This window comes from Amblyomma maculatum, chromosome 2 (assembly GCF_055883805.1).
Source record: "Amblyomma maculatum isolate TAMU_Amacu chromosome 2, ASM5588380v1, whole genome shotgun sequence".
NCBI classification, from domain to species: domain Eukaryota; kingdom Metazoa; phylum Arthropoda; class Arachnida; order Ixodida; family Ixodidae; genus Amblyomma; species Amblyomma maculatum.
Window position 1 is genome coordinate 84,600,861 of NC_139345.1, and position 26,980 is coordinate 84,627,840.

General features: G+C 44.8%; 1 protein-coding gene across 1 annotated transcript in view; it reads right to left on the reverse strand.

The window, feature by feature from the left end:
• Positions 1-445: 445 nt before the first annotated feature.
• Positions 446-26,980, reverse strand: part of LOC146199177 (mucin-6-like) — a 26,986-nt gene continuing 451 nt past the window's right edge. The window contains exons 2-15 of the mRNA XM_084592730.1: positions 26,314-26,470; positions 25,664-25,708; positions 25,452-25,571; positions 22,417-22,682; positions 21,629-21,846; positions 14,315-14,523; positions 11,927-12,024; positions 11,431-11,547; positions 10,447-10,665; positions 5,381-5,473; positions 4,852-4,980; positions 4,716-4,770; positions 2,248-2,400; positions 446-777 (exon numbers count right to left, since the gene is read on the reverse strand). Of these exons, the coding sequence (XP_084448856.1) occupies positions 587-777; positions 2,248-2,400; positions 4,716-4,770; positions 4,852-4,980; positions 5,381-5,473; positions 10,447-10,665; positions 11,431-11,547; positions 11,927-12,024; positions 14,315-14,523; positions 21,629-21,846; positions 22,417-22,682; positions 25,452-25,571; positions 25,664-25,708; positions 26,314-26,470 (2,070 nt within the window). The 3' untranslated portion in view covers positions 446-586. The remainder of the gene's footprint in view (positions 778-2,247; positions 2,401-4,715; positions 4,771-4,851; positions 4,981-5,380; positions 5,474-10,446; positions 10,666-11,430; positions 11,548-11,926; positions 12,025-14,314; positions 14,524-21,628; positions 21,847-22,416; positions 22,683-25,451; positions 25,572-25,663; positions 25,709-26,313; positions 26,471-26,980) is intronic.

Below are 26,980 nucleotides of genomic sequence, written 5' to 3' on the forward strand. Positions count from 1 at the left end.
CAGTTGGGCATATGGACAAATATGCAGATCTCCGAAGGAAGCGAGAAATGGCAAGATCCACTATTCCCTGGGGCCAGGTGACAATTCGGAGAGTTCAAACACGTACGCTATACACTCGGTAAAGAACTGGCATAGCAGACGCATTATGCGAAGTAGCAGACGCCGAATAAAGCTCTACAGGTAGGTGTGCTGTCCTAGTGTGAACTGCGCGTCATGGTAGAGAAATGTCATTTTCTACTCGTAGGCTGACATTCCGCTTTTGTTGACAACGCCAACAATCGCAACAACAGCGCCAGAGGAATTTTCGTGTAATGGAGCTGCGATCAGGGCACTGGCGACAACGTCTAGCCGCGTTCCACAACAATCCAGTTCGTAGACGTGTCCGCTGTTCTTGTCTGATGTTCGTGGTGTATAGGAATGAAAACGCGCTTTGAGAAATGTGAAAATTGACTTTATTTATGCGACCATTCGCGAAGAGTGTTTCGATGACTGAGCGATGCATGGTTATGTTACTCTATCTGCACAGTATAGTGATGACATGCTGGTAACAAGCCAGATATATATGTGGCCGCAGTTGCGCGTAGCCTTAGACTGGAATGGGTACTGACAAATCGGTGGAAGTGGTTCGCTGTCCGCCACACGTGGTGCAACCGCATTCGACCGGACTCTGGTAGTCCTTCTGGACTCGGCGCCCATTCTCGCAGCTTAGAGACACCTTGGCCGGGATCGCCTTCGTGATGGTGCAGCAACGGCAGTTGGAAGTGAAGTTGTTCGTCTCTGCACGAAAAGCGAAGCGGTATAAAGCACTGCGAATATGAGCGTGTGGTCCAGGTACCGCGTAAATGGCTTTGTACGTGGTACAGAACTCTTTTTGACTAACTTTGGGAAGAGTTACTGTATTTTGATTAGTATAGATAGCTAGTCCCACGCAGGGATAGCCTTCAGGAGCAGATGGCGCACGCAGTACACGGCTCCCATTCGGGGTTGTGCTTAGACACCTTTTCGGCTAGTTGCACGGAAGGTTAACTAAGCTTTTGGGGCTATCCCGGACAATTCAAAGACAAGCTCAATAAGTTAACACAAGTTTATAATGTATAGCTTCATTAAGACTAAATCATCCTAATACGGGTATCCTGTTGTGATAATTTACGTTAACTTTACAACGTGGTAACCTTAGTGATTGTGCGTTATAAAGCACAGCACAATACTTTTACAAACAACCAAATCTTCAAATCTTCAAGACTCATGCATTTGTAAAGGTTGAGTTGGAGCCTCCGTTACCCAACTTATCTACAAGAAGACGTGTCCGCCTGGGCCCAGTCGAAGACAAATGCTTTAGTGGAAACATCCCATTCAACCCTTGTTCACCATGTGTTGTTAAGTGTGCAATCTTCCTGCCTCCTCTATACCGCGTAGCTGAAACGAAAGCGTGAAGGTGAGTAAAAAAAAAAGGAAGTAAACAAATTAATAAAAAATGAGTAAAAATAGAAGCTCATGGTTTGTTCCTTTTGAGGCAGCTCGATGGAAAACACTAGTTATAGTGACGACTGCATATATATTATACTGTCAATGCTATGCTTTGTTTCCAATTTGCAGATCACTTGCTCGACTTTAGCTCTTCCTTTTGTTTTTGTTTTTAGTGGCGCCCATTAATAGCTTGCTAGTAGCTGATAGCTGAGAGCCGTAGTAAACCCAAGTAAAGCGCTATCGATAATGTACATATTGATGCGGATAAACGACCGAAAGACTCTGGCAGACATGATAATTGCGGACACGCGTTGTGTAGTTAGCTGTTTTTAGTACATAATTTGCGCATTTGCATCGGTACAGATGAAGCAGCTAGAACAATCTAATTTCCTCTGAGCCGCCGTTGCCTACACCTTCTCAGACTGGAACAAAAAACAACAACAAAAGACTGTCGGAACTTATCAGTGCACAACTAAAATTTTGTTCCTGTTGGCTTCCTGTCCACACGACGTTTGAGTTCCGACGGAAGTTCGACTGCTATCCCACATTTGTATTTCGGACGTCCATGTTTACCCAATGTACAACCGCTGGACCATCCGCTTTAAGACCACGAAACAGGCTTAGTGCATACAATGGACGTCCGAGAATATAATTTATATGGACATTTCCTGGCGCAAATGGAACAATCATGGCGGTTCCAATTGCATTTGGCTATAGTTTCAACTAGTAGTTTTTCAACGGATAGTGATTGGTTCACAGGGCGCGCATGATGTCTCTTGCCTGGATTGAAGACTGTCCTCGAGAAGCACTGTCCCCTGCATTCCGCCAGGTTGGCTATGGGTTCGGTGTTATAGCACAGGCCGTTTTCAGGATCGTACAGGGTGAAATACTGCATCGTCCGAGAGGGCTCGAGGGTGTGGGGTGCGCAGGAACCTGAATCAGAAAAATGGCGCCCATAAGTTCCGACCACGTATAAAGGTGAGCATCTACAGAAGCATGTCGCAACTCATTAAGCGGGCGTGAATTGGAAACTTTGTACGTGCTTCTTTATTCTTTTTTTATCTCCCCTTTTGAAGCAGAACTAGAGTCTATAGAAATAACCGGGACAAAGTGTTTAACGTCTTTAGTTGACAGTGTTGGTTTGGTTTTGGGGTTTAGGAAGGCTCAGTATATCTGCCTTACTTCTCGGACAGAACATACACTTACAATTAACGGCATGCAATTGGAGGCGCACATGTCGTCAGTTTGAATTCCTGTTACAAGCTAGCCTCCAACTTAACTAGAGTTTAGCTACTAAATGGAAACGAAATAGTATGACGCCATTCTGAACGCTGCACAAAGAAAGGTTGCGCGCCAAATACATACATACATACATACATACATACATACATACATACATACATACATACATACATACATACATACATACATACATACATACATACATACATACATACATACATACATACATACATACATACATACATACATACATACATACATATATACATACATACATACATACATACATACATACATACATACATACATACATACATACATACGTACGTACGTACGTACGTGCGTGCGTGCGTGCGTGCGTGCGTGCATACATACATACATACATACATACGTACGTACGTACATACATACATACATACATACATACATACATACATACATACATACATACATACATACATACATACATACATACATACATACATACATACATACATACATACATACATACATACATACATACATACATACATACATACATACATACATACATACATACATACATACATACATACATACATACATACATACATACATACATACATACATACATACATACATACATACATACATGCATGCATACATACATACATACATGCATACATACATACATATATACATACATACATACATACAAGATTCCATTAAATACTTTACCTCAATATATGTCGAACGCTAGAATAGCTGAGCTCAAATTTTGCATTAGGGTTTATTGAATCGCCCTTAGAATTTTCTTTTTATTCCCGTGAGGCGCACAGAAAACCTGCAGTATTGGCATTAAACTGAATGGTCATCCGTGCATGCCAATGCCCTAGCGTTCCATTGTGTATGAAATTGGTCATACATGCGTCAGTTGCTTGTCTTTATTTCACAACACCGCATACATTAGGAAAAGGAATGTAGAGAAGAATTTGTGTAGGAAGCATGAAATATCACGCGCATTATCTAATGCTGTAGAACCAACAAATCGAATAATGCGTCAAACCAGAGCTGATGAATTACGAGGTAACTTTTTGGCACTTTTCTTGGGATGCACAACGTTTTGAAAACTTCTGGTTATGAGAAATATTTTTGATGTGTTCCAAAAATCTGAGTACCTATGAAGAGATTAAAAACGCCCCAACGAGTTATTTTTGAGATATTCTGAAGAGATTTTGTGTTTATTAAGAAGAAACAATTTATCATTTTTATGCAATAACAAAAACCAGCACTCAAGCCCCTATTCCAAGACACAATTCGAGCGCCACTTGTACAACGCCCTGCTAAGCGTTTCCGATACAGTAGAATTGATGCCCTTCTGTCAGCAGTCAGTTCCTGTCTATCTTCCTCTGTGGCTCCGACAAGGTATCCATCCTGGCCGCAGCGACCACATTTCGATGGAGGCTAAACGGTACGCTCGTGTGTTGTGCGATATCAGTGCACTTCGTTGGTAGAAATCACCGAAACCCTCCACTGCGGCGTCCTAATTTTTCAGACAATATTTAACGATGAAATATTTTTAGTGTACATGAACTTTATAATAAATATAAATATTAGGCTAACTGTTAATGGAAGAAAAATGCACTGTGCCGCTGCTATTCAGCTGTAAAAGAAAAAAAAAACCTGAGCCTGAACGAACCTTTATTGTCCTCTAAATGTTGTACAGAGCAGATGCGCACCTTGATCATAAACAACGAATTTCAAAACAAGAAACAAGTTCAAAGGCACTTGCGTAGTTTTAAATAAACAGGACTTTGTTATAGTTACTTAAAGTAGATACTACGGGACTCTAGATTGCTGTAGGTGAAAGGTGTAAGTAGATAATAGGATTATGTGCACAGCGGGTGATGATTATTACAGGGCGGTAAGGACTCGCCAGCTTGTGTTTAACGCAGCACTGGATAAACTGCGATTCTTAGCCCCTCAGACACATGAAGAGTGCTTACAAAGTCAGAAGGAGCTCTTACCTGGCGCGACTTGGCACTTTTGGCAGCACCCTGTCTCGTCGCGTACGATATTGTTCTGGAAACAGAGAGGCTAGCACGTGAGCAACGTATCACTGCAAAGAATTCGTCTTTATGCTATGGGTACGTGCAGCTTCACCTTGGGGCAGTTGGGCGGTAGCTTGGGACACGCCTTGAGCGTATATTTGGTCTCCACTACACCGGCGTCGTTGCGGACGCATTGAACCTGGAAGCAGGGCCTGACGGTCGACACCCACCTCTCTCCGACCTGAACGATACGGAAGGAACAAAGTGCGGCTGTTGCTATTGTCAGTTACGACACGTGACTCCACGGCAACAACAGTATAATAAAGCCTTCTTCCGGAGGTGCATATTCCACTTATTAGGGACTATTATCACCATATAGTCATATACCGTGAGCAAGCTATAATAGTCTCTGCAGGCAAACACTCCTGTCATCGGTTTAAACTTGAAAGACACAGGAAGCGAGCGTTATGTTGGCAAGGATATTCGGAGGAGGGGGGGGGGGGGGGGTGCAATGTATCTGATGCATCCCACGTACCTTTACCCACTACCACTACACAGAAAACAAAAAAAAATAGGTTTATGATCCGTGCAAACCGCATAGATTCGATCTACGAATCGAAGGCCTCTCTTCGAGCACTCACTAGGTAGAGACTTCCATTCTCCTCGCAGAACACCCGGACACAGCGGCCACAGCAGTCCCCAGAGCCTGGTGCAGGTTCCACATATCTTTCACTCTAAAAAAGACAGAGAAAAATAGCATGCAATTGGTTTGGTTTGGGGGGTTTAACGTCCCAAAGCGACTCAGGCTACGAGAGATGCCGCAGTGGAGGACTCCGGAAATTTCGACCACCTGGGGTTCTTTAAAGGCCCACTGTCCACCCTCCGGTCGAAAATATTTTCTTCCCCCGTGACTGTGAGACTTCGCCCCTAGAACGCAAGGCCGCAAAATGTTTTTGAAAAGAGTAACTAATAACGCAGTTACAGCCACCGCAATCACCCGATTCTGTCATGCCTCTCTCCTTCCGTTCCCTCGCAAAGGTTTTCACTCTCCTGCCCGAGGTCGTCTAGCCTCCGCAATACAAATTCCCCTTCCTCCTCCGCGTTTGGCGGGTGGTGGGGCGTGGCTCTCCGCGAGCGCTAAAAAAAAAAAAAAAAAACGGTCGAGGGAGAGCGCTGCTGGATTCAGTCTGGCCGTGGCGAGGGAAAAGCGCGCTGCGAGCGGTAGACACCCATCCTTCTCCCGTCAGTCAGCGAGACGGACCAATGGACATCGTTCGCGGTACGTACGTCATTGCTGTGGCCCGTCGGGCCAGCGCAGGAAACGGGGAAGCTGGCTTCCCGGAGGAGAGCATGAGAGAGCTTTGAATTGTATTTTCGATGCTTTGCGGCGCGCGTGTCACTGCAGCATTTTGCACAGACTATCTCCGGTACCTGATCGAAACACTGGGCTCCTTTGCTTAAAAGGGCCTTCCCTGGACAGTGGCCCTTTAACGTGCACTGACATCGCACAACACACGGGCACCTTACTTTACGCCTCCATGGAAAAGCGGCCGCCGAGGCTGGGATTCGATCCCGCGTTCTTGGGAGCAGTAGTCGAGCGCCGTAACTTTTTTTTTTATTGCCTGCTTGGACATACATCGCTACACAACAAAAGTGAAAGAACACATGTACAGGGTCGTCCACTTCTAGCTAGAACACGGTCACTGCTTTTAAAGCAACATTGTATCTTACGCAGGCAGATATCGGTGCAAAACGATGCAAGCACACAGAGACACGGATGTGCTGCTTCACATGGCCAGCCACTTTAGATTACTGCGTGGCCGGGTCGGATGCAATGACACCTTGAAAGCAGTGACCGTGTTATAGCTAGAAGTGGACGAGGCTGTACATAGCGTCGGTATGGGCTAAAACTTCCAGCCAAACCTTGACTGATGTAATGGGGCTAAAAACTCTTCATGTGCATAAGGGGCTCAATTCTCGACACCCATTCGGGCACCGGGCACACATTCTTGTGGGTTGCCACGAACGCCGCAACGGATTCGCAGAAGTACTGGCGTGCCGGCCTTGCATCAATGTCGGCGTGTCGCGTGCCATGCAGGCTTTCCATATACAGTGCAATCCCATCAGCATTACTGCGTCGAAAGGGACGCCTTCATCATTTTCCACAGCTAGGAAACGAATTCCTCAGGGGTCTAGTGGCAGGTCGTTTTTCAGTGTTCTTTGCAGTATGTCCCAAAAGAACACGCCACCCAAACACTCCAAGAAGACGTGCTCGACGGTTTCGGGCTTTCTGAATAAAAAACAATGCACACCCCAGGGAACGTACAGTCCCTTTGCCTCCATCCAGGTTTTTACCTCTAAGGTTCCGGTGTGCAGCCTAAAGAAAAAGGACTTTGCGCCTGGAGCCACATGCATTCTCTTTACGCGCTTTAAAACGTCGCTACCGGGATTGGCACTGTACGTGGTGCGATACAGTGGTACAGGAAAAACTACGTCTGCAAGGTCCTTGTACAACTTTTTGCGCTTTACTACAGCTAAATAATCGCGTGAGAATCGCGCACTTAAGAAATTACAGGCCGCCACGACCTCCTTGAGAAAACCAACAACACGTGCTGTTACGTATTCGGTAGAAACAACAAAATCGGGTAGGAGTTTGCTTAATCTGATCTGTAACACAGTGCGTAAAAAAGGGTCCTTCACGTCTCGAAGGAAGCAGGAAGGATTAACTACCTGCCGCAGGTATAAATGCGACAAGCCAAGGCCTTCATTACCAACACTACGGAAGAGGTTTGTACGGCTTGTCCTCTCCCATACCGACCCCCACACAAAGACAGCGAATATGCGGTGAAACTTTTGCACATTAGTGCGCGAGCAGTGCAGAACACTTAGCACATACCACAATTTACTAACAAAAAACACATTGCACACAGTGCTGCGTGCAAACATGGACAAGTCCCAACCTTTCACCCTCTCCGTCCTATCACGCATTTCCCCAACTTGATTCCGCCAGTAGGGCTCACTGTCGCGGTAAAACTCTAACGGAGCGCCTAGGTACTTCGCGGGTGTACTAAGCCATTGCATGTTGGCCAGAGGTCTCTGGCCAAGTACCATGCCAAAATCCAAGGCACTTAGCCCAATTGACAGCACTTCCGCTTGCAGCACAGAAACGCTTCACAATATCCAGTTTTCAAAATGCTCTCATAGTCAAAGCAGAAAACCGCAACGTCGTCGGCATATGCAAGGAGTTTGATCTCGGCTTGCTGTAGTTTGAAGCCTTTGATATATTAAGTCCCGACCATACTAAGGCAAAGGGGTTCTATGTACATATCAAAGAGTAGAGGCGAGAGGGGGCAACCCTGGCGCACAGATTGTTGCACCTCGATGCGCGCTCCCACCGACTTGTTGATTATTAATCGCGTCGTGCAACCACTGTACGCCATTTTGACACACTGTTCCAACGTTTACATGTTGCAAAATGGTAACCACTGCGCCACCCCGGCGGGGCCTGAGCCGATAATTGTTTGTTCAGTCACAAAGCCGTTTAAATTAAAACTGCACTTGTTTTTATTGCTTGTATTGTTTTCTTTACGCGAACCTTAGACAAACGATCACAATGCAGAAGAGATGGAGGCGCATGTAAGATACATGAAGCGGTAATTCGTTGTTTTTGTATAATTTTGTTCCGTCCATGTTATTTATTTTTTATTCAAACGTGAGCCAGCCTACGTGCTATGGCATTAAAGAATGTTCGCTATCGTGAGTGTAAATATTTGTAGTCTGACGATAGGTAAAATTGAATATTGTTAGCTGGGTGATGGTTTCCGTGGTTCTTGTTTGTTTTCGAAGTGCAAATTCGGGATGGAGTTTCTCGACGCTCTGCAACATTCATTGCTTTTGATACTGACTCAAATGAAGCATTTCAGCATTTAAACTTACAGCGTCCTTCATAACTCTGCTATTCGCTTTTGGGGACCAATGTGTCACTTAAAATAACAACTGTGTTAATGACGTCACCGGATGCAGTGGAATTGGGCGCGAGGACCTGCGTGGCCCAACATCTCGGCAGCGCCCGCGTGACGCACAATGTGTAACGCGCGCTGAACTGCTCCTCTTTGATATTCTACAGGGCTATTTAGCTACAAGTTAATATTTACTTAATATTTATATATTTACTTAATATGCACTTCTAACAGGGCTCGTTAAGCTTAATCTCGGGTAATCCTTGAAGCAAGAAAACTCTTCAAGGATTCAGGGAGCTGCAGTCGAGGTGTATCCCAGCAAGTTCTTACTGCGATGATGACCCGCACCGCAAGCTTTATTGTTGCTGTGAAAAGAACTGACGCTGCTACACAGCGGCCGATGAATCAAGGTATAATGTAAGATTTATCTGTCGGGTGTCTGTTAGATGCGAAGCCCCTTCGGACAGTGCCGGCGGAAGTGGCGCCATTCAGCTGCTTCCCTGAAAGTAGTAGGCAAGTTGGAGAGCGAGCACAAAGCAGAGAAATCATTTAATGCACATGTACAGAGTTGTGCTCCGCGCTGCAGATTCTTACGCACTGACTGCAATCATGGCCACTCGGGCTTGGTGCAGGATGTTTGTTTTTAACCTTGCGGAGTGGTTATATATTTTTTCCCTTCACCTCAGCAGATCACGACCTGTAATGATCTTTCTCACTCTTATTTACTTTCTCGTAACTTGAGGCCACTAATTCAGCACTAATGAATCTGCTTAAGACAAAACATTATGCAGACCACCGAACGTGGCGACACAGGCAGATTTCTTTTTGTTTGTTTAAGTGAAATATTCGTTGTCAGGCATCAATGCCGTCATTGACAAAAAAATTGAGACCTCTTGGATTTAGGACAAACCTTTGTTGCGCTGGGAAGGTACTGCTTAGTGAAGAAGCATAGCATACTTGTCGCCATGCCAGCAATCAGTCTTCGTTACCTTTACAAGTGATAAGCGCAAGGATGTAAGCGCTCGCGCAAGTCCTTCAGCCGCTGCTCACCGAGCTGTTAGTGCTAGTTTCGTACACAAAATTTTGCTCGCTTCCTTTCCTCTTCACATTTTCGCTACCCAAGCTTCCCTCCGCTTATTTTTCAGGTAGAAAAGGGAGCTGACACCAGGAATTCCGTCGCGTACGTCCGGTATTAAGGTGCAGAGCTTCAACGGACCACGACAACAGCTTAAATAAAGTGCAGAAACACCAGCGACGGCGCAATATTGAAATTGTGTAATGCTGGCACTCGCCAAAAAACAAAGCTGCAAAGAAAAGAGACGACCTTCTGTTTCTAAAACGCACAAACTCAATCGAGCGTCTGCTCCAGATGCAGTAAGAGGAATCACGTGATATCACTTGCTCATCCAGGCGCCAATGGTGGAGCTCGCGTCCATACCCGTGCGCATTTCCCCGGCGGAGAGGACAGGGCGTAACCTATAGCTTTTGTTCAAACGAATGCTAAGAAACCATGACGCGACTAGTCTTCCTTCTTAAAAAAAAAAAAAAAAAAGGGGGGGGGGGGGGGGAGGAGAGTGCGAATTGTTTTGCAACATAATGACGAAAGCGTTGAATCCGACTGCTAAGACCAAATTTCAAACTTGGTCGTTCACGTGCCCCTATTCAGCAGAATAATTGGGAGGGGGATTAGCAAAATGGCTGATGTCGTAAAAAGGAAGTCTAAAAATGAAGGTCAGACAGGGACGCACCGGGTGGCAAGTCTTGTTGCAGATCTGCGTGAGCACGACCTTGATGACCTTGCCCGTAGATGGCGACTCCTCGCAGCGATACGATCGGCACTTGCCGTCCTCTGGCTGCCGCCATTCAGAGCCCACGTAGTACGTCTGGCCGTTGTTCCTGCAAGCCGTACGCCGCTGTTCCGGGCAGCAAACGCCGTAGTTGCTCGGAGACACCGCGTACACGTAGTCCTACGAGAACCGTTGAGGCACGTTCAACTCGTAAGTGTATTTGCAACGGGCAAATAAGCAATGCGGTCGATCAGGCCAAAGGTTAACCATATAAAAGCAAATTGATGTTTTGCTTTCTTAGGAGTGAACAAATTGTGCACAGAAATTGAGGGAGGAGCGTAGCTGTTTTTTTTACACCTCTCAGTTCTTTATTTAATGCGCTTACACTAGTAGCACAAATCGCGAATAAAAGCCGCCATCCGGCTTAGTGTCACTTCGCCACCTGCAACTGCGATAGGTGGCAGGGAAACCCTTGCTCTCCACATGTTGGGGAGAGGAGGGAGAAATCGAAAGGTGTCTGCTACGGGAAGAAGACAAGGGTCAAAATGACTGAGAAAGATTGTACAAAAAGAAAAATACTAAAATGACCCACAAAGAAATGAAAATGTTAGGATTAGCTCCGCAAAATTTAAAAAGCAGTCAATCGCAAGGAGAGGCCCTATAGTGCCAAAGTATTGTGGTCACATATTGATAACTAGGCGGCACCGTAAATTTTGAGGCAGTGCAATGTTGGACTTCGAAATGATTTGTAAAAGGAAGACTAATATATTTCATGGAAAATTTTCATTGTTTTCTAGGAACATAAGCCAAGCTGTCTTTATCCAGGATTTCACAGACTGGTATAACCAATGGCAGTGACCTCATGAACTAAGATAGTAGCCGTACTGTCCCCTATACACGGGAGAGAAAAATACACCACACAAGAAGCAAGGAAGGTTCGCTAACCTCATTGTCCTTCTGCTGGCCGGAACACACCTCCACATTACAGCTGTACTGGTACTGGTTGAAATTCTTGGAGCACGTGCAGTTGGTGCACAGACCGTCCATCCAGCTGGAGCCCACCTGAGGATTAGTAATGAAATAGGTGCTACTGAACACGCAGTATAATCGGTTAAAGATATGAGACCGTCGTGTAGGCGCATGTTTCGAATGTGATAATAGGGTAAAAGTTGTGCTGTCTAACCATCAAATCACCAGCTGTAGTAAAAACGAAGTAGCTCAATAATCTGCACATAATAAATTTGTGAAACATGCTATGCTCACTAAGTATTGCGTTTAAACAAAATGACACAATTAAGACTAGCCCTTATTTCTGCGTTAAAACACTACGCCCACGCTAAAGCATTCTGCCTTCTTAATAAAATGTCATTTGCACGCGACGGTATACTGTATTTTTCTAAAGAGCGGAGCAAATTTCGAATAGACTGCAAAATATTCTCACCGGATACATCTTCTTGTAGCGTTTTCCATATTGCAGTAGAACTTGCAAGCCGTTCACTACGTTGTACCGGTGGGTGTAGACGCACTTGTCCATGGGTACTGCAGCAGTGAAGTGGTGAAATGGACAAAAAGCTTAATGAAACTCTACGCACAACGTTACAGCTGACACCTAATTGACACAATTCGCGCCACCGCTGCAACCTGCACTCCGCAGCCGTGGCTTTTCAATGCGACAGCATTGAGTTGCATTACCAGAGTGTGTAAAGAGAGTGCATGGGCATGATTGTGCGTGCGCAGTGTGGGCATAGTGTGGACAGCATATGTGGATAGAGCTTCCAGGAAAGCGTGTCCGCGCAAATAAACTGGTAGTTTGACCAAATTTGGTATGCAGTACAATCCGATTATGGCCAACACGATGGCAATCTTCAAATTTGTATGGGTCAACCCCAAAATCGGCCCCTTGGACCCTCAATTTTTCACCTCGTCAGAATTGGACAAAATTGATATCTGCCCTAAATCGAGTACGGACAGTTCAGTGGTGACCTCTGAATTGGGATGCGCCGCCATGAAAATTTGGCCGCTTGACCCCCAAAATTTCACCTCGTCAGAACTGAACCAAATTTGATGTCTTACCTACATCGTGTACGACCCATTCAATGGTGACCTCCAAATTGGGATGGCCACTTCGAATTTGGCCCCTGAACCCCTCAATGTGAGCTCGTAGGAGTCTGACCAAAATTGATATCTAACCTAACCCGAATATGGCCAATTCAGTGGTGGCCTTCAAACTGGGAAGGGCCACCTCCAACATTTGGCCACCTTGGATCTCAAAAATTTCACTTCGTATGAATTTGACCAAAATCGACTTCTAACCTACATCAACTATAACCAATTCAGTGGTGGCCTCCAAATTTGGATGATCCACCTCTAAAATTTGACCCCCTGAACTCCCGAACTTGAGCTCATAAGAGCCTGACCAAAAGTGATGTCCAACTTATTTCGAGTATCAATAAAACTTTTTGTTCGGCGAGTTGGTTCATACTTCTCATTGGAGATATTTATAGCGTGACAAAGAAAGGGACACGCAGAGCGGGAGAAGCGCTTTACCACAAAACCTCCCTCTTTGTAACATTGCAGTAACCGAAGGGAGTTGTCCTTGAAGTAGGCCACAACATCACGCATTGAGTCCTTACAGCGTACACCGTTCTTTGACACAGTCCTTGAGAGGCTGTCCATCCCATCGAGAAGGCACCTTTTCTTGATCTTCGGTTTGTGCTGTGGTTGCCAAGCACCTGTTCAACGGGAGGAGCTGTGGAGCGCTGGTTCTTGATTCCCTACTGTACTTGGATCCTTTTTCGATAACATGCGTAACTTCCGACTGGAACTTGTGCTCCGCCAAGGATCTTCAGTCCTACCTTCTCCACGGGATCCTTGGGTAATATCGGTAGCTGGAGCAAAATTTAACGCTACTAGAATTCCGTCATCTGGCTGGCACACTTCCTAGAAGCACAAAGCCTGACCTCAGCAATCATTTCTGGGTATTTAGAGAAGAAGGCGACTCGGAGCGAGTCATAGTACAGCCTCACCTATCGCCATGCGCGATGTGCAGCGACTATGCAGGATCCTGCGCTCCATAAGTTTTACAAGAAAGAAACTTGCATCAGATTTATTTTAGCCCTGGGGCTTCATAAAGGTCCACTGGGGGCACCAGCCAAGAGGAAGAATCACTTAGCTAGTTCGTTAACTAAATGCGGCAAATAAGTTTTCTGATATTAGTTTCTGCGGACATGCTGTATTTTCAGAACTAGAACTCGTCCTACAACTGGTATAGCCGAGAAGAACACTTCGTAGAAAGTTTTGCAGCGCGCGTTACTTACCGCACAAATGCGACATCGACAGGCGGCTTCATAGCGTAATTCAGAGGCAATGATCGCGTTTACCGTAGACAGCTTTGCCCAGCGCTTTACATCAATCTTCTGGCGTCACTTGAGGACCAGTCAGGCACGCGGCGGCATTGTAGTCAATTCCACTTCGTCCACCGCCTCTCCGAGTTCCTCCGTGTCAGTATACCCAGTGCGCGACGCCAATGATCTTGCAATCCAGCCTCAAATCTACGAGTTCATGTTAAAGGTCGCAAAAAAAAAAAAAAAAAAAAAAAAACTCATTTCAAAGCTCTGTACCTTCGATTATGATAATTTACAAGTAGCTTTTGTCGTTTTGGGGGTCGAACACGAAAAAAGGAAATTTGAACGTGCTACAGCTTTCCGGTTAATGGTGGCGCTATATGAATAGCCATAAATTAAAAAAGAAGTGTGGTAAATGTAGTTCATTGTGCATACTACACGTGACATAATCCTGAGTTAAATCTTGAGCTCCATTAGCTCCTTACCGCATCCCAAGGACAGCATCCAATCGGATTCAATCTGGCTTCGCACGGCAGTCTTGCATTTGGACACGAATCCTTCGATGGCGTTGCACAGGCACATCTCGTCGTCGCCGCCGGATGAAGTCAGGCAGTCGCACACCACGTCCGCGCATCTTTCGACCGACGTCTCCAGCTGGCCCTTGTCTTCGAGGCAGAGTGACAACGGAGGCGACCTGTGGAAAAAGCAGGCAGGCGTACAGGATACGTGCACACAAAGCGGTGCCATCGGAAAGCAATCTACTATGAAAGACGCAAGGGAAAGGACAATGAAAGAAGGATTGCATGGATGGTCTGAGCGAACTTACTGTGGGAAAATAAAGCCTAATGAAAATAGGCAATTGGTTATTTATTACAGAAGTAATATGCGTGACACAGTCGCCATCATATGCTCGCTGGCCAGAGTACGGAGTTGTTATGCAAGTTTAAGATACCCCTTTTGCCTGTCGTCCACCGGTAAGGCGTGAAGATTTGCATAACGCTTCCTGCTATTAGTTGATTGTTATCCCTGGCTGTTGAATTAGCGTGTATCTCTGTCACAGGTGGAAGAGCACGTCTCCTTTTAAGGAACCCTGGAAATGCTCTTAAAATACGTCCGTGATATTGAACCGCCAAAGTGATGGTTAAGACCGTCCGGTGACAGCGCAGTGCTGCCGTAGTCGAAGCGGCATGGTTGGCTGGTCGATTAAATAAGCTCAAACGGATTACGTTAACACAGATGTTGGGGGAAGGCTTACTCACAATGTCATAAATGGTTGCCATTGAAAGAGGGCGCGATCCCGCGAGCGTCACATGGTTCCAAAAACCGCGAGATATTGTATTGAAAATACAGGCTCTAAAGATACAAGCTCTCTTATAATTTATCTTTTTGAAGCTGCTGATACCGTTCTAGGTGTGTTTTATTACGGAGTAGGAGACGACGAATTGGGCGATGGCTCGAGCAGGATAGCTCGCGTATCGTTCCCGTCTTTCACCATGGCTACGTTTTTCGGCGCGCCACCAAGTAATATTTAGTGGAGGTGCTGGGTGGACCTTCATTATTACAGTCATAAAAATAGTGAGCCTGTCGTCCGTCGTGGTCTTCGGTGGGCTGCTCATGGTTCGCACCTGCCGGCGCAGCATCAGACTGTCAGCCGTGATTCGACCTCACCTCTCTCCTCCCGTTCATACTTCAGCCCCAACCAGAAAACACGACGGCAAGAAAACGACTATGACCATACCGATCCGAAACCGCCGCCATATGACTAGAGACCCCCCTTACCGCACGCACTCACGGGAAAGAACGCCGCGCGAGCCTTGCAGTTGGTTGAGAACATGGGCCGGCGACGTTGGCTTCTGATGCCTGGTGGCGCTAAAATCTTCGTGCGCCGGGATTCAACTGCTCATCGGCCAATCAAAGAGCCCTCGCGCCAGACCGTCATTCATCAAATCTTATCCTCGACATGTATCATAATGTCTAGATCTTCGGCTTACCGTCAGTTAACGGTATTACTATACACTTTTGTGCGACGTAAGTAGTTTTATTGCTACATATTACTTTGTGTTTTAGAAACTGCATTCTCATAATACCATCATTACCTGCTTGCAAGCGAGCAGTTATTGAAGAGTGGAAATTATGTTCAATGTCACTCGCGAAAGCACTTACCTCTCGTCTAAGGTTCGTTAAAATGATGGAAGAGTAAGTACTTCATGCGTGCAATAAAAAATATCTCTCGAATGATTTAGGAATGCCGTTGCTATCTCCACTTGTCATAAAATGAGTATGCATTGCTGTGAGCACGAAAATAAAATCTGTTTCAGCGATAGGACCACGTCGACAAGCACGCTAACATCTGTTGAATGGAAAGTATAAAAGCCAAAGCCTCAAAAGGAAGGTCAGGGGCGTAGGTGCGTAGGTGCGAATGCTTGCAGACGGGACAGCTCATAGCGGATGCGTCACAAATCACAGTTCAAGAGCCATAAAAGGCACCTCAGCCTATGCGACAAGTGCGAGGTGGCAGTAAAAGGCTGTTTTTCTCAGGGCTATGCATCTACAATTGCGACTGTTTTGTCACTATACTTTCCTTCGCGAGTCCTTCGAAGATGATTGCTAACCAACTAAGGGGTTAAGCGCCCATACGGAACTATGTGGTACCTAAGCAACAATGTTTGATGTTATAGCATCGCTTGCTTGCATGATAAGACGATGAGTGCCGTGAATCATGTGCTTAGAAGAAACAGCCGAAAACCATCGTAAATCACGTTTACTGACAATAATCCGCAGGTGCCTGAAAACCACTCATAAATTGCGCGTGTCTGTTTTTGTTTTTTCGTTTTGCACCCGCATCATGTCATGACCATTCCGGAGCAGTCCAGGACGCCGTAACGTTGAGCTGCAACTAACTGCCTGCTTCATTCTGTGCAGCCTGTCATCGGGAAAAAAATCCTCAAGCCATCGCCTGAAATCCTGCTTATTGCCTACACCGAGCGTCCACGTGCTGCGTCCGCCAGATACCTGTTTGTGCCTGCGCTTTGCTGTTGGACTGTTGGAGGGCCGTCGGCGACACTTTATCATCCGGCAGTCAGCTGCGCTTGCGCAGCTCGAAGGGCCATCGACGTCACAGGAAGGCTATAAAATCCGCTGTCTAGCCCATCCTCAGCACCATTCCGGAGCAGTCCAGGACGCCGTAACGTTGAGCTGCAACTAACTGCCTGCTTCATTCTGTGCAGGTACGTGTGTGAGCCTTCTTTTACTTAAGGTGCTTGTTGCTATATAGCGGCTCTTGGACTGCTCCGTCCGTCTGTACATGATATTATGGGAGACAAGGCACCTTCGACTATAAAGGAAGTCGTGAAAGCACTTGCTGACATGTCAGCACACTTTGAGACAAATCAGCTAGAGCTGAAAGAGGCCCTCAAAAAGGTAATTGAAGATGAGCTTGAGCCAGTGCGGAAATCCATGGAGTTCATTAACACAATTTTTGAGGAGCTTAAGGCAGAAATAGCTGAAATGAAAAAGGAACTGAAATATGTGAAAGCTGAAAGCGTAGAAATAAAAAAAGACAACGATCGCCTCTCAAAAGAACTAGAAGACGTGAAGAAAGAGGTGATTGACTTGCAGCAGTACAGCAGGAGAAGTAATCTGGAAATCAAGGGGCTTCCTGTAGTCCAGGGTGAAAACCTTGTCGCTACTTTGACAGATATATCACGCCATTTGCAAATTGAAATCAGTGAGAGCGACATTGATGTCGTTCACCGAGTGCCATCGATGAACAAAAAAGAGTCAAATGTGGTGGTCAAATTTCATTCCCGTGCCGCTAGAGACAAAATGCTGAAAGCTGCCAAAAAACAAAGACTAAACACATTTCACCTGGGTTTCAACAGCTCAGAAGAAAAGAGTTCACCAGTCTATGTAAACGAGCATTTGTGCCCGGCAAAAAAAGTGCTGCTGGGCCACGCTTTGAAGGCAAAAAAAGAGAAGGGTTGGAAGTATGCCTGGGTCATAGAAGGTAAAATCTTGATGCGCAAGACAGACAACTCGCACGTACTGCAGGTGACGCGAATGGCTGACCTCGCCCAGGTACAGTAATAAATAGGCTACCCTGTAATCGCTGTATCTCCGAATGACTTACACTTCTGCTCAAATCGAAAACAAATGGCTTGGGCGCGGTCAGGTATCTGTGTTACACTGCAACATTCGGAGTGCTAGGAAAAACCTCGATCATTTGGTTGCTTATCTGTCACATTACTCGTATCGTTTTGATGTTATTGCGCTGACAGAAACATGGCTCAAGCAAGGTGAAACTGTTGAAATTCCTGGGTACAATTTCCTCTCGCGACCGCGGGATAGTGTATCACGTGGTGGTGGCCTCGCACTTTTTGTTCGAAAAGGGATCGACTACTGCTGTAAATGCAATGCTAGTTATGAAGCAGGTGTAGTTGAAACACTGGTCATTGAAATGAAGTGTGGCATCATTATAGGTGTTGTTTACCGCCCACCTAGCGCTTGTCTAAACAAATTCTATTCCGTAATGGAAACTACGCTATTATCACTTGCGACGGGTAAATCGTCTTTGATTGTATGTGGTGATTTCAACATTGATTTGTTGAAAGATGATTGCCGTGATTACCTCTTGCTGATACAGTCCTTTAACTTGACAAATGTTATAGATGAGCCAACTCGAGTCACTAACCAATCCGCCTCTCTGATTGACCATGTGCTTTGCAACAAGGACATAAATGTGTTTGCTGGTGTGTGCGACATTGCCATCTCAGACCACAATCCCATCTTTATTCTTTATCCCTGTGACCCTTTGCTTTATCCTCCCAAGCAGTTTAAAAAACGTACCACCCGAATCGATTACGCTCAAGTGCGATCGCTGCTTCAGTGCACAGATTTCGAAGGCGTGCATGATGATGACATAGATATTGAATATCAATACCTGATAAGGAAAATCACAGACGTCATTGACCGATCCACTTACACATACACTAGGCGTAACTACGACCATGGTATATGCCCTTGGATAACAAAAGCTATACTTGAAGTCTTGAAAAAGAAAGATTCATACTATCATAAGTGGAAAAACAATCGAACTAATAGGTATTACCGGGAACAGTTTCGATGCTACAGAAACAAATCGGTCGCCATGATGAGGAACTCAAAGAAACAATACTACACTAATCTAATTATGAGACAGGAAGGAAATTCCAAAAAGATATGGGGAATTGTGAGCGATGTTGTTGGATTAAAGAAAAAAGAACATATCCTTCCAGACTTAATCTCAGAGGAGATGGCTGATACCTTCAATAATAATTTCGTCGATCGAGGAAAAAAACTGGTTAATGGCTTTCCTTCAACAACGCCTCACCTAGGAAGACCTATTGCAACAAATAATACCTTTGCTTTCCGGGAGATAACTGAAGAAGAAATGAGGTCAGTAGTTAAAAATCTGCGAGAAAACAAAGCTTGTGGTTATGACGGAATACCATCGAAGGTGCTAAAAGACAATATCGACATTCTTTGCACCCCCTTATGCAACATAATTAACCATGCGATGGTTAGCTCTCAGTATCCAATAAGCTTGAAGATTGCGAAAGTTGTGCCAGTCTACAAGACAGGAGATCCCAATGACCCCAGTAGTTACAGACCCATATCTGTGCTTAGTATAATCAATACTGTTTTTGAAAAATTAATATCCTTACAATTGAACAAGTTTCTGCTTGATAATAATGTAATCTGTGCTGAGCAGCATGGCTTTATCTCAGCCAAATCAACAACCACTGCTGTCACATCACTTTCTCACCATATTAACACTGCTCTTCACAAAAATCAAATTGCAATAGTAATATTCCTCGACATAAAAAAGGCATTTGAGTGCGTCTGTCACTCAGAGTTATTGGAAAAATTAAAATCGTGTGGTATTACTAATGCCTCTCTCCAGTTTTTTGATAGCTACCTTTCCGCTAGAAAACAAAAAGTAGTGCTGAGTGACAGACACTCCACACTACTACCTGTGACTTGCGGGGTCCCGCAAGGATCTGTATTGGGTCCTGTTTTGTTTTCCATTTTCGTGAACGACCTACCGCAGGCCGTTCAATTTTCAAAAGTCTTTATGTATGCAGATGACACTGCTCTTTTGTTCACATCTAAGTCACTCTTGGGCCTAGAAAATACGATAACGTCCGAACTGTTTAATGTTTCAGAATGGTTTCGTGCTAATAAACTAACAATAAACGTAGACAAAACTAAATATGTAGTATTCCACTCCAAGAGAAGAAACATTGACCCTAGTACGATTCACATATCTCTAAACAACGATTGTATTCAGCAAGTTTGTTCTTTCAAATACCTTGGTATCATCTTTGACCAACACTTGCACTGGCAAGAGCAGATAGATAAGCTATCTAAAAAGCTAGCTTTCAGTTGCTACGCGCTTACCAAGGCGAAAAGGTATTTCCCGTACACCATACTACGTTCCCTGTATTTTTCGTTATTTCACTGCCACATCAGCTACTGCTGTGAGTCTTGGGGACAAACGTACAAAACTTATCTACTTCCCTTACAGAGACTGCAGAAGAGAGCATTGCGTATAATATACCGCGTATCTTTCGACTGCAGCAACAATAATTTATTTCTAGAAAATCGAGTACTTTCTTTAGAATCAATGCTTAAATACAAAATCTGTGTATTGGTAAATAACATCATTAATACTAGTATTCCTCTGCCACTTGATATTTTCTTGTTGCCATCTCGCAATACAAGACACGCATTAAATGGCAATTTCAACCTCCCTGCCTGCCACAATGTGTACGGAGAACGTTTAGTACAATTTTCTGGAGCAAAACATTGGAACACGTTGCCTATTAATGTAAAACTTGCAGGTAACTTTAAAATGAGTTGTAAAATGTTCTTTATTAACAGCCAAGGAGAGTTATGATCCCCTCCCCCCCCCCATTTTTTTTTTTGTGTGTGTGCGCTTGCGTTTTGTATTAATTGCCTATGAATTGCTTGCTGAAAAGTATTTTTCTCCGTGCCTGTTGATTCTTTTTGCTTGTCTGTTTGAGTCGTTTTTTTTTTTATGTTTGTGTGTGTGTGTGTTTGTATGCGCTCATTACGGCTGCCTGACCAAGTTTATTCTGTACTGGACCGTCTACTAGCCCCCCGGCTATCGGTCCAAATATTCTTTATGTATTTCGTTTCCTACAAATAAAGATCACTTTGATTGATTGATTGATTGATTGAAATGAATGTACTCACATAATTTCCTCAGAGATGGGTACCTTCAGCATGAATACAATGCAACCATGAATTAGCGGGCTTCTTGAAACAGAGCTGACTCATGTCACATGCCGTAATGTGATTTCTGTCAAAGCTCTCTTTTGTTTCATGCGTAGAGTAACGCTACTAGATATAATGTTGCCAAAGTAAAAGGTCGATGGTGTAGCCAGCGTGTCTGTCCGCTATAGGATGCTGTGTATTTGTTGCTGCCAGGCACGACGGCTGCTTTTATATGCCCTCCGCTTCTTCCACGCTTGTAGCCGTGCCTTTGCACAATACCTACCGCCAGTTCTCCGCATGTACGCAGTGATATACGCAATGTGAAATGCAGTGGTAACACATGGCAAGCGGCAGCACGCAATAATGGACCGTCACTCTGTATGCTGCCTATAATGTATGCCTATATAACTCACCGGCTTGCACATTGCGTAACATGCTGTTGCAGAAGCCACCTGGGCAGTTAGGTATACTGAAAGCACGTGCGTTTCAAAAGCAAGGCAACAGGCAGCGACGTAACTTACGCGATCTTCTGGCACCATCGCTCGGCCTTTTCTCGGGTCTCCTTCGGGCAGGTCGGCATATCGCAGTTGGAGCTCGTTGTGCCGGGGGTGGTCCAGCTGTTGGCGAAGGCCCAGGCGTCGCTCACAAGGCGGTCGTCGGGAGTGCGGAAGTCGTTCTTAGCGTCCCAGTCGTAGAGACCGCACAGGCCGTTCGTCTTAGACGACAGGCAGTCGGATACCTAATGACCGTGAAAAAGATTGAGACAGGACATAGTCACAGTCTCACCGATTTGTCTAGCCTAGGGCTCAAAAAATAAAAAGAAAGGAAAATGTGTACGCAGCTTGAAAGGTCGCATGTACAAGATTGACTGGCTGTTCGACTACTTCAAGTGTCCTTCCACTTAGCGATACATGAGGCCACGAATTTATCTAGAGCTTCGCACTTTAGGGCCGTTACGCCCTAAGAGAAGAAAATGAGAAGGTTAGAAAATAGCATATATGGTTTAACAGTGCCTCATGAGTAAAGTTTTTGTGCTTCCTCTGTTACTTATGTAATAAAAGCTCACTTGCATCGATCACAAATAACTATCCCAATTTAACTCTGTGGGACAGAGTTGAGCCTTATTCTAAGAGTTGTTCAAGCACAAAGCGAACGTTATTAATATGTGTGTGTATCTATGCTGTTTGTGCAATAGTACCTTGACATCTTTCAACTGCCTCCTGAGGTCCGGTGGAGATTACACGAATCAACAGGAGAGAACTTCGCATTCTTAAATAGCGGCCTTATCCCGTCAACTCAAACGACTCACCGAGATCTTGATGGCTCGGCGCTCGTCAAAGGCGACCTCGAAGTTGTGTTTTACCGAGGTGAACACGAGCCGCTGACCGTTTCGGGACAGGTGCACGTCTCCCAGCCGCCGGCTGATGGCGCCCAGGTTTCGCACATCCACAGAAATTCCGTTCACGCTCACGTCGGACAGCGTAGGGCCCAGCTTGACGAAGGTCGAGTTGCACTTGATCGACACCGATGACTCGCACGCGTCAAAGTCGCCGACCCTCGAGCAGCGCCGGTAAACTGGCGCAAGGCAATGAGACTTCATTGTAACGGCATCCGGGGCAATGTAATAGATTGCAACGTAATTTTATGTAGAAAGAGAAAATTTTCTATCCAATGTAGAGGGCAGATCTGCACAGTTTGGTACGAATGCTTACTGTGTAGAATACGAGAGAAAAAGATTGCAGTGCACTTAGGCGCCGCCTTTAAGAGTTTGATTCGACAGTGTTAATGGCTCCCGTTTGCCCAACTCTCCTCGCGGACCCTTGATCCCGTACAGATACTTTGGTATTCGCCTAGTTATTAATCCCTTAATTTCCTCGTCTAATACCTAGCACACACTATTTATCATGCAGTAGTACGTGAAAGGCCGTCCAACGTACAATATAACGCCCTTCTTAACCAAGCCGTACGAGCGTGTCTGCTTGGATTAGGGGTAGCTTGTCTCACTCAAAATGCAAGGGTTTCGGAAGGATATGGATTCTGATCTCACCGCTCAATCTGAAAGTACAGAGGCCCGAGCTGGCAGCTCCTGTCCAATGGGTCGTGTCATGTGGGAGCGTGACGTCACACAACCCCACGTCCAATCAGTGCATGGTTAGTGAAGGGCTCCGGAAATTTCGACCATCATTGGTTGTTTATCATGCACTGACACCGTGCTTATAATGGCGCCTTCCTTTTCGCCTCCATTGAAAAGAGGATTCCGTGTTGCCGGAATTGAAACCGCGTCCTTCGGTTCAGCAATTAATCGTCCTAACATATCCAATCAGTGCACGGTTAGTGAAGGGTTCTGGAAAAAGGGAAACAATCCATAGAGGTGGTTTTTATGAGTATTCGAGTTAAATTTGATAGCTTTGAGCGGAGCCTACAATTTACAATAAACATAAAAAAGTGCTTCTAGTGACCGCTCGCAACCGATTTAGGTGACACATCCGCGCGCGCGGGCAAAGCTCTCCTTCATATGACGTCATTGGGGCTTGCTGAGGGCGCCCGCTGATTGGACGCTCACAAGATATGGGGGCTGAACGGAGCGGGGTGTGTCGTCTTGAGCGTCGGCATGGGCTAAGTTGAGTGGGAGAGGAGAAGCACCATTTTCAATTCCCCCATACGTTTTGTGGTAATAAAGGAAGCTTCAATATTTTTGCATTGAGAAGACGATTGATGGGATACCTATTTGCTTGTGACCGCTTTCTAGTTTTAGTAAGTAGCTTTTCATGGTTCCTTTAAATTGGGAGCTTATTTTTTAAGCTGAAATGTATTTACTTTTTGTTCTAGTGAATATGTTTTCACTTCACTAAGCGTAGTTTCAAGTTTCTTCTACATATAAGCCAATTCTGTCTACAATTTTAAGACTAGAAAATCTGCGAAATTTCCTTGCTCACATTGAAAAAGTACAAATGTTTATAAAGCATCATTTCAACGCCGGCTACATTAGCGCGTATTTTACTCTGCGTTCCTATGATTAGCACAGCGCAGATAAATATTTTCGCATCGTGGAATACCTGAGGTTCACGGGATAATTCAGAACCTTATCACTCGGACGCTGACGCAGTCTGTGATATACAACTGCATGCAGCGGCATCCCTTTTTTGATTATCCAAGAGCACGACTCATATATCCGTCGAAGAAATATATTGCACACAGATAAAAGTTTCTTTGGTCCGGCTACACTTTCTTTCTTTCTTTCTTTCTTTCTTTCTTTCTTTCTTTCTTTCTTTCTTTCTTTCTTTCTTTCTTTTTCACATGAGCCTGCCTCACTCTTGCTTACGTAAGCGTGCTTCATACGTCTTTTATTTGCATAGCAAAGGGGAGCGAGTACGTGCGCGCACGAAGAGTGCAAAACACACGACGTGTAGACGCAATGACGCATTCGCTCAGCGATTGAGGCTCTAATAACCGTTGCTGTAACCCGACCGTACAGCTCTGGCAACTCACGTGCATAAATAAACTGCACCGGAAGCTGTGAGTAAAGGGCGCCTGCGTTGATTACAGTGCGGAAAAATAAACGCCTTCTAACACTTCCTCGCATGCCAGTTGCGGGCAGCAAGAACATGTGAAGCTCAAGCGATAGTGATCCTACACTTATGAGCCACTAACCTATCTCCCTCCTTCTGATACCCAAATCCAATTTTTTTTTTTTTTTTTTTTTTTTTGCGGGGGATGGGGAAGGCAGGGCCTCAGTTTAATTTATAGGAAACGGTGGAGTAATGCACGGTACTGTAATGGAAGTGTTAGATAATTCAAACCTCCAATGCGTAGAAAAATATTCCTCTTGAAGTTTGTCCGTTCCTCACATCGACTATTTAATACTGCCATAGAAAATTGGTACGGAATGTTTTACACGATAGAAAAACCCGATAAGCTGCAAAAAAGAAATAATAACTATTACTCTCGTGAGCGAAGATATGTAGATATGTTGATTGCTATAGTAAAATTTCACTATGCGCTAAAGAAATTGCGTTCATAAACATAATCGTTTTGAAAAATTATCCTATCCATAATTTCTGGATATCAGACACCCTCAGTTCATCTTGACTTGAATAAATGCGTCAGTAGTATTATTTAATTGGTGGTGTTCAAAATTGTTTTGAAAATAGAACCTGTGACCCAATTCAATCTTTTTTACTGACTTCCAATGAAAAATGGCGGTTTTATACTACCAGTCGGTATTTTCTAGCCCTCTAACGCTATGTCGGACTCTAGCTTTCGTCGGGCACGCTTCGAAGCTCCGTATGTCATTGATTTCGATCGTCACTTGCCATTTATTGAAAAGAAAGTCAGTCAGCGAACCTGTGACTGAGAACTGCTTTGCCGCCTTGTCTTGGAATAGAATGTGGCCGCAGACGTCATGCGTGAAATTCTTGCCATCGAAGGTCTTGACAAATCGGCCTTCTACTATGCAAGCCGTAGCTGTAATAAATCACGGATAAGGACGCCGTTAAGTGAATGCAATAGTCTTAGGCGGCTGCGCCGTCTCAAGCCTAATCTCGATGCATGCTTACCATTGGACAGCAGCCTACAGACGTCCCCATCGCCACTAATAGGAGCTGCGAAAAAAACCGGATGACACAAAAATATTAACAGTCACAAAGATCTTGTAGGAAATCTCTCAGCCTTGCCGCATTTACAGAAACTGCGTTTTTTCTTTAGCTTCTGTCAGCTAACTCAGAGAATCTTTTCAAAGAATATCGACTATCGCATGAACAAAATATCACTGTTGTCACAGTGATTTCCTAGCGCATTATTATTTCCGTCTACATATCGGTGCTAGGCGCTCAAGCATCCTTAACGAGATGCGTATTTTTTTCCCACAGCAAAAAAAAAAAAAAAGAAAAAAACCTTTTTGTTAACCGAAAAATCGCCAGCAACCCCCCTTAAGTACGAGAAAAGCCCAGACAAATATGTGCGTCCCATCCACTAACGTTCAAGGGTATATGAAAGAATGTATAAATTGTACGCGAGCGTTCACTATATGACGTAACAGTTTAGGCCCGATCGCACAAACAATGCAAGCGCCCAAGCGCTTCTGAGAAGCGTATTTTTTATTTATTTATTTTTTTTTTTTTTTACAGAATTTCTTTCCAAGTGATAACCACAACTTTATACTTGGACACGTGTAGTATGGCAAACAGCAAAACATTGAGGCATGTACTTTGGTCGCAGCCTTGCTCGTCGTCCGGGCAGTCCTGCACACCGTTACACCACTTGAATTCGTCGATGCACTCGTTGCTGGTGGGACACCAGCGCTGGCCGGCAGGACAGCACTCGCACTTACACTGGCATTTGTCGTCGAAAAGAGCGCGTTGACTCTGCATACCAATGGCGAGGAGATATCGCGTTACGAACGCAAAAGAAACTTTCGAAACTGCGTTCCATGAAACCCGGTTTGCAAATTTCAAGTCGTGTTGCAGTCGCTTGCTACACGGTGTGCAACGCGCTAATACCAAACAGTATATAGTCCCCCGGTTCATATTAAGGTTTGCGGTCTGGAAGGAGTTTAAATCTGTATAATTATAATCACTGCGTACAGGAGAGCACAACCTTCATGCTACTCGCTCAATAGGGATCATAACAACAGGATTTAGGTGTCTGGCCTGACAGCTATAATCACTAAGTATTTTAATGACTTAATTCAGCTGCTCATATGTATGACAGATGCTGCAAAAAGTCTGAAAATATCTACGAAGAAAGGACAAACATTACGCTCATAATCCAGCTTTAGGAGCGCCCGGACCGTTATTTACTGTTAGTCATACAAGTTTTATTTTTTTTATGCTTAGAATGACTCGTAATAATTACATGTTATTATGCATTTCAAA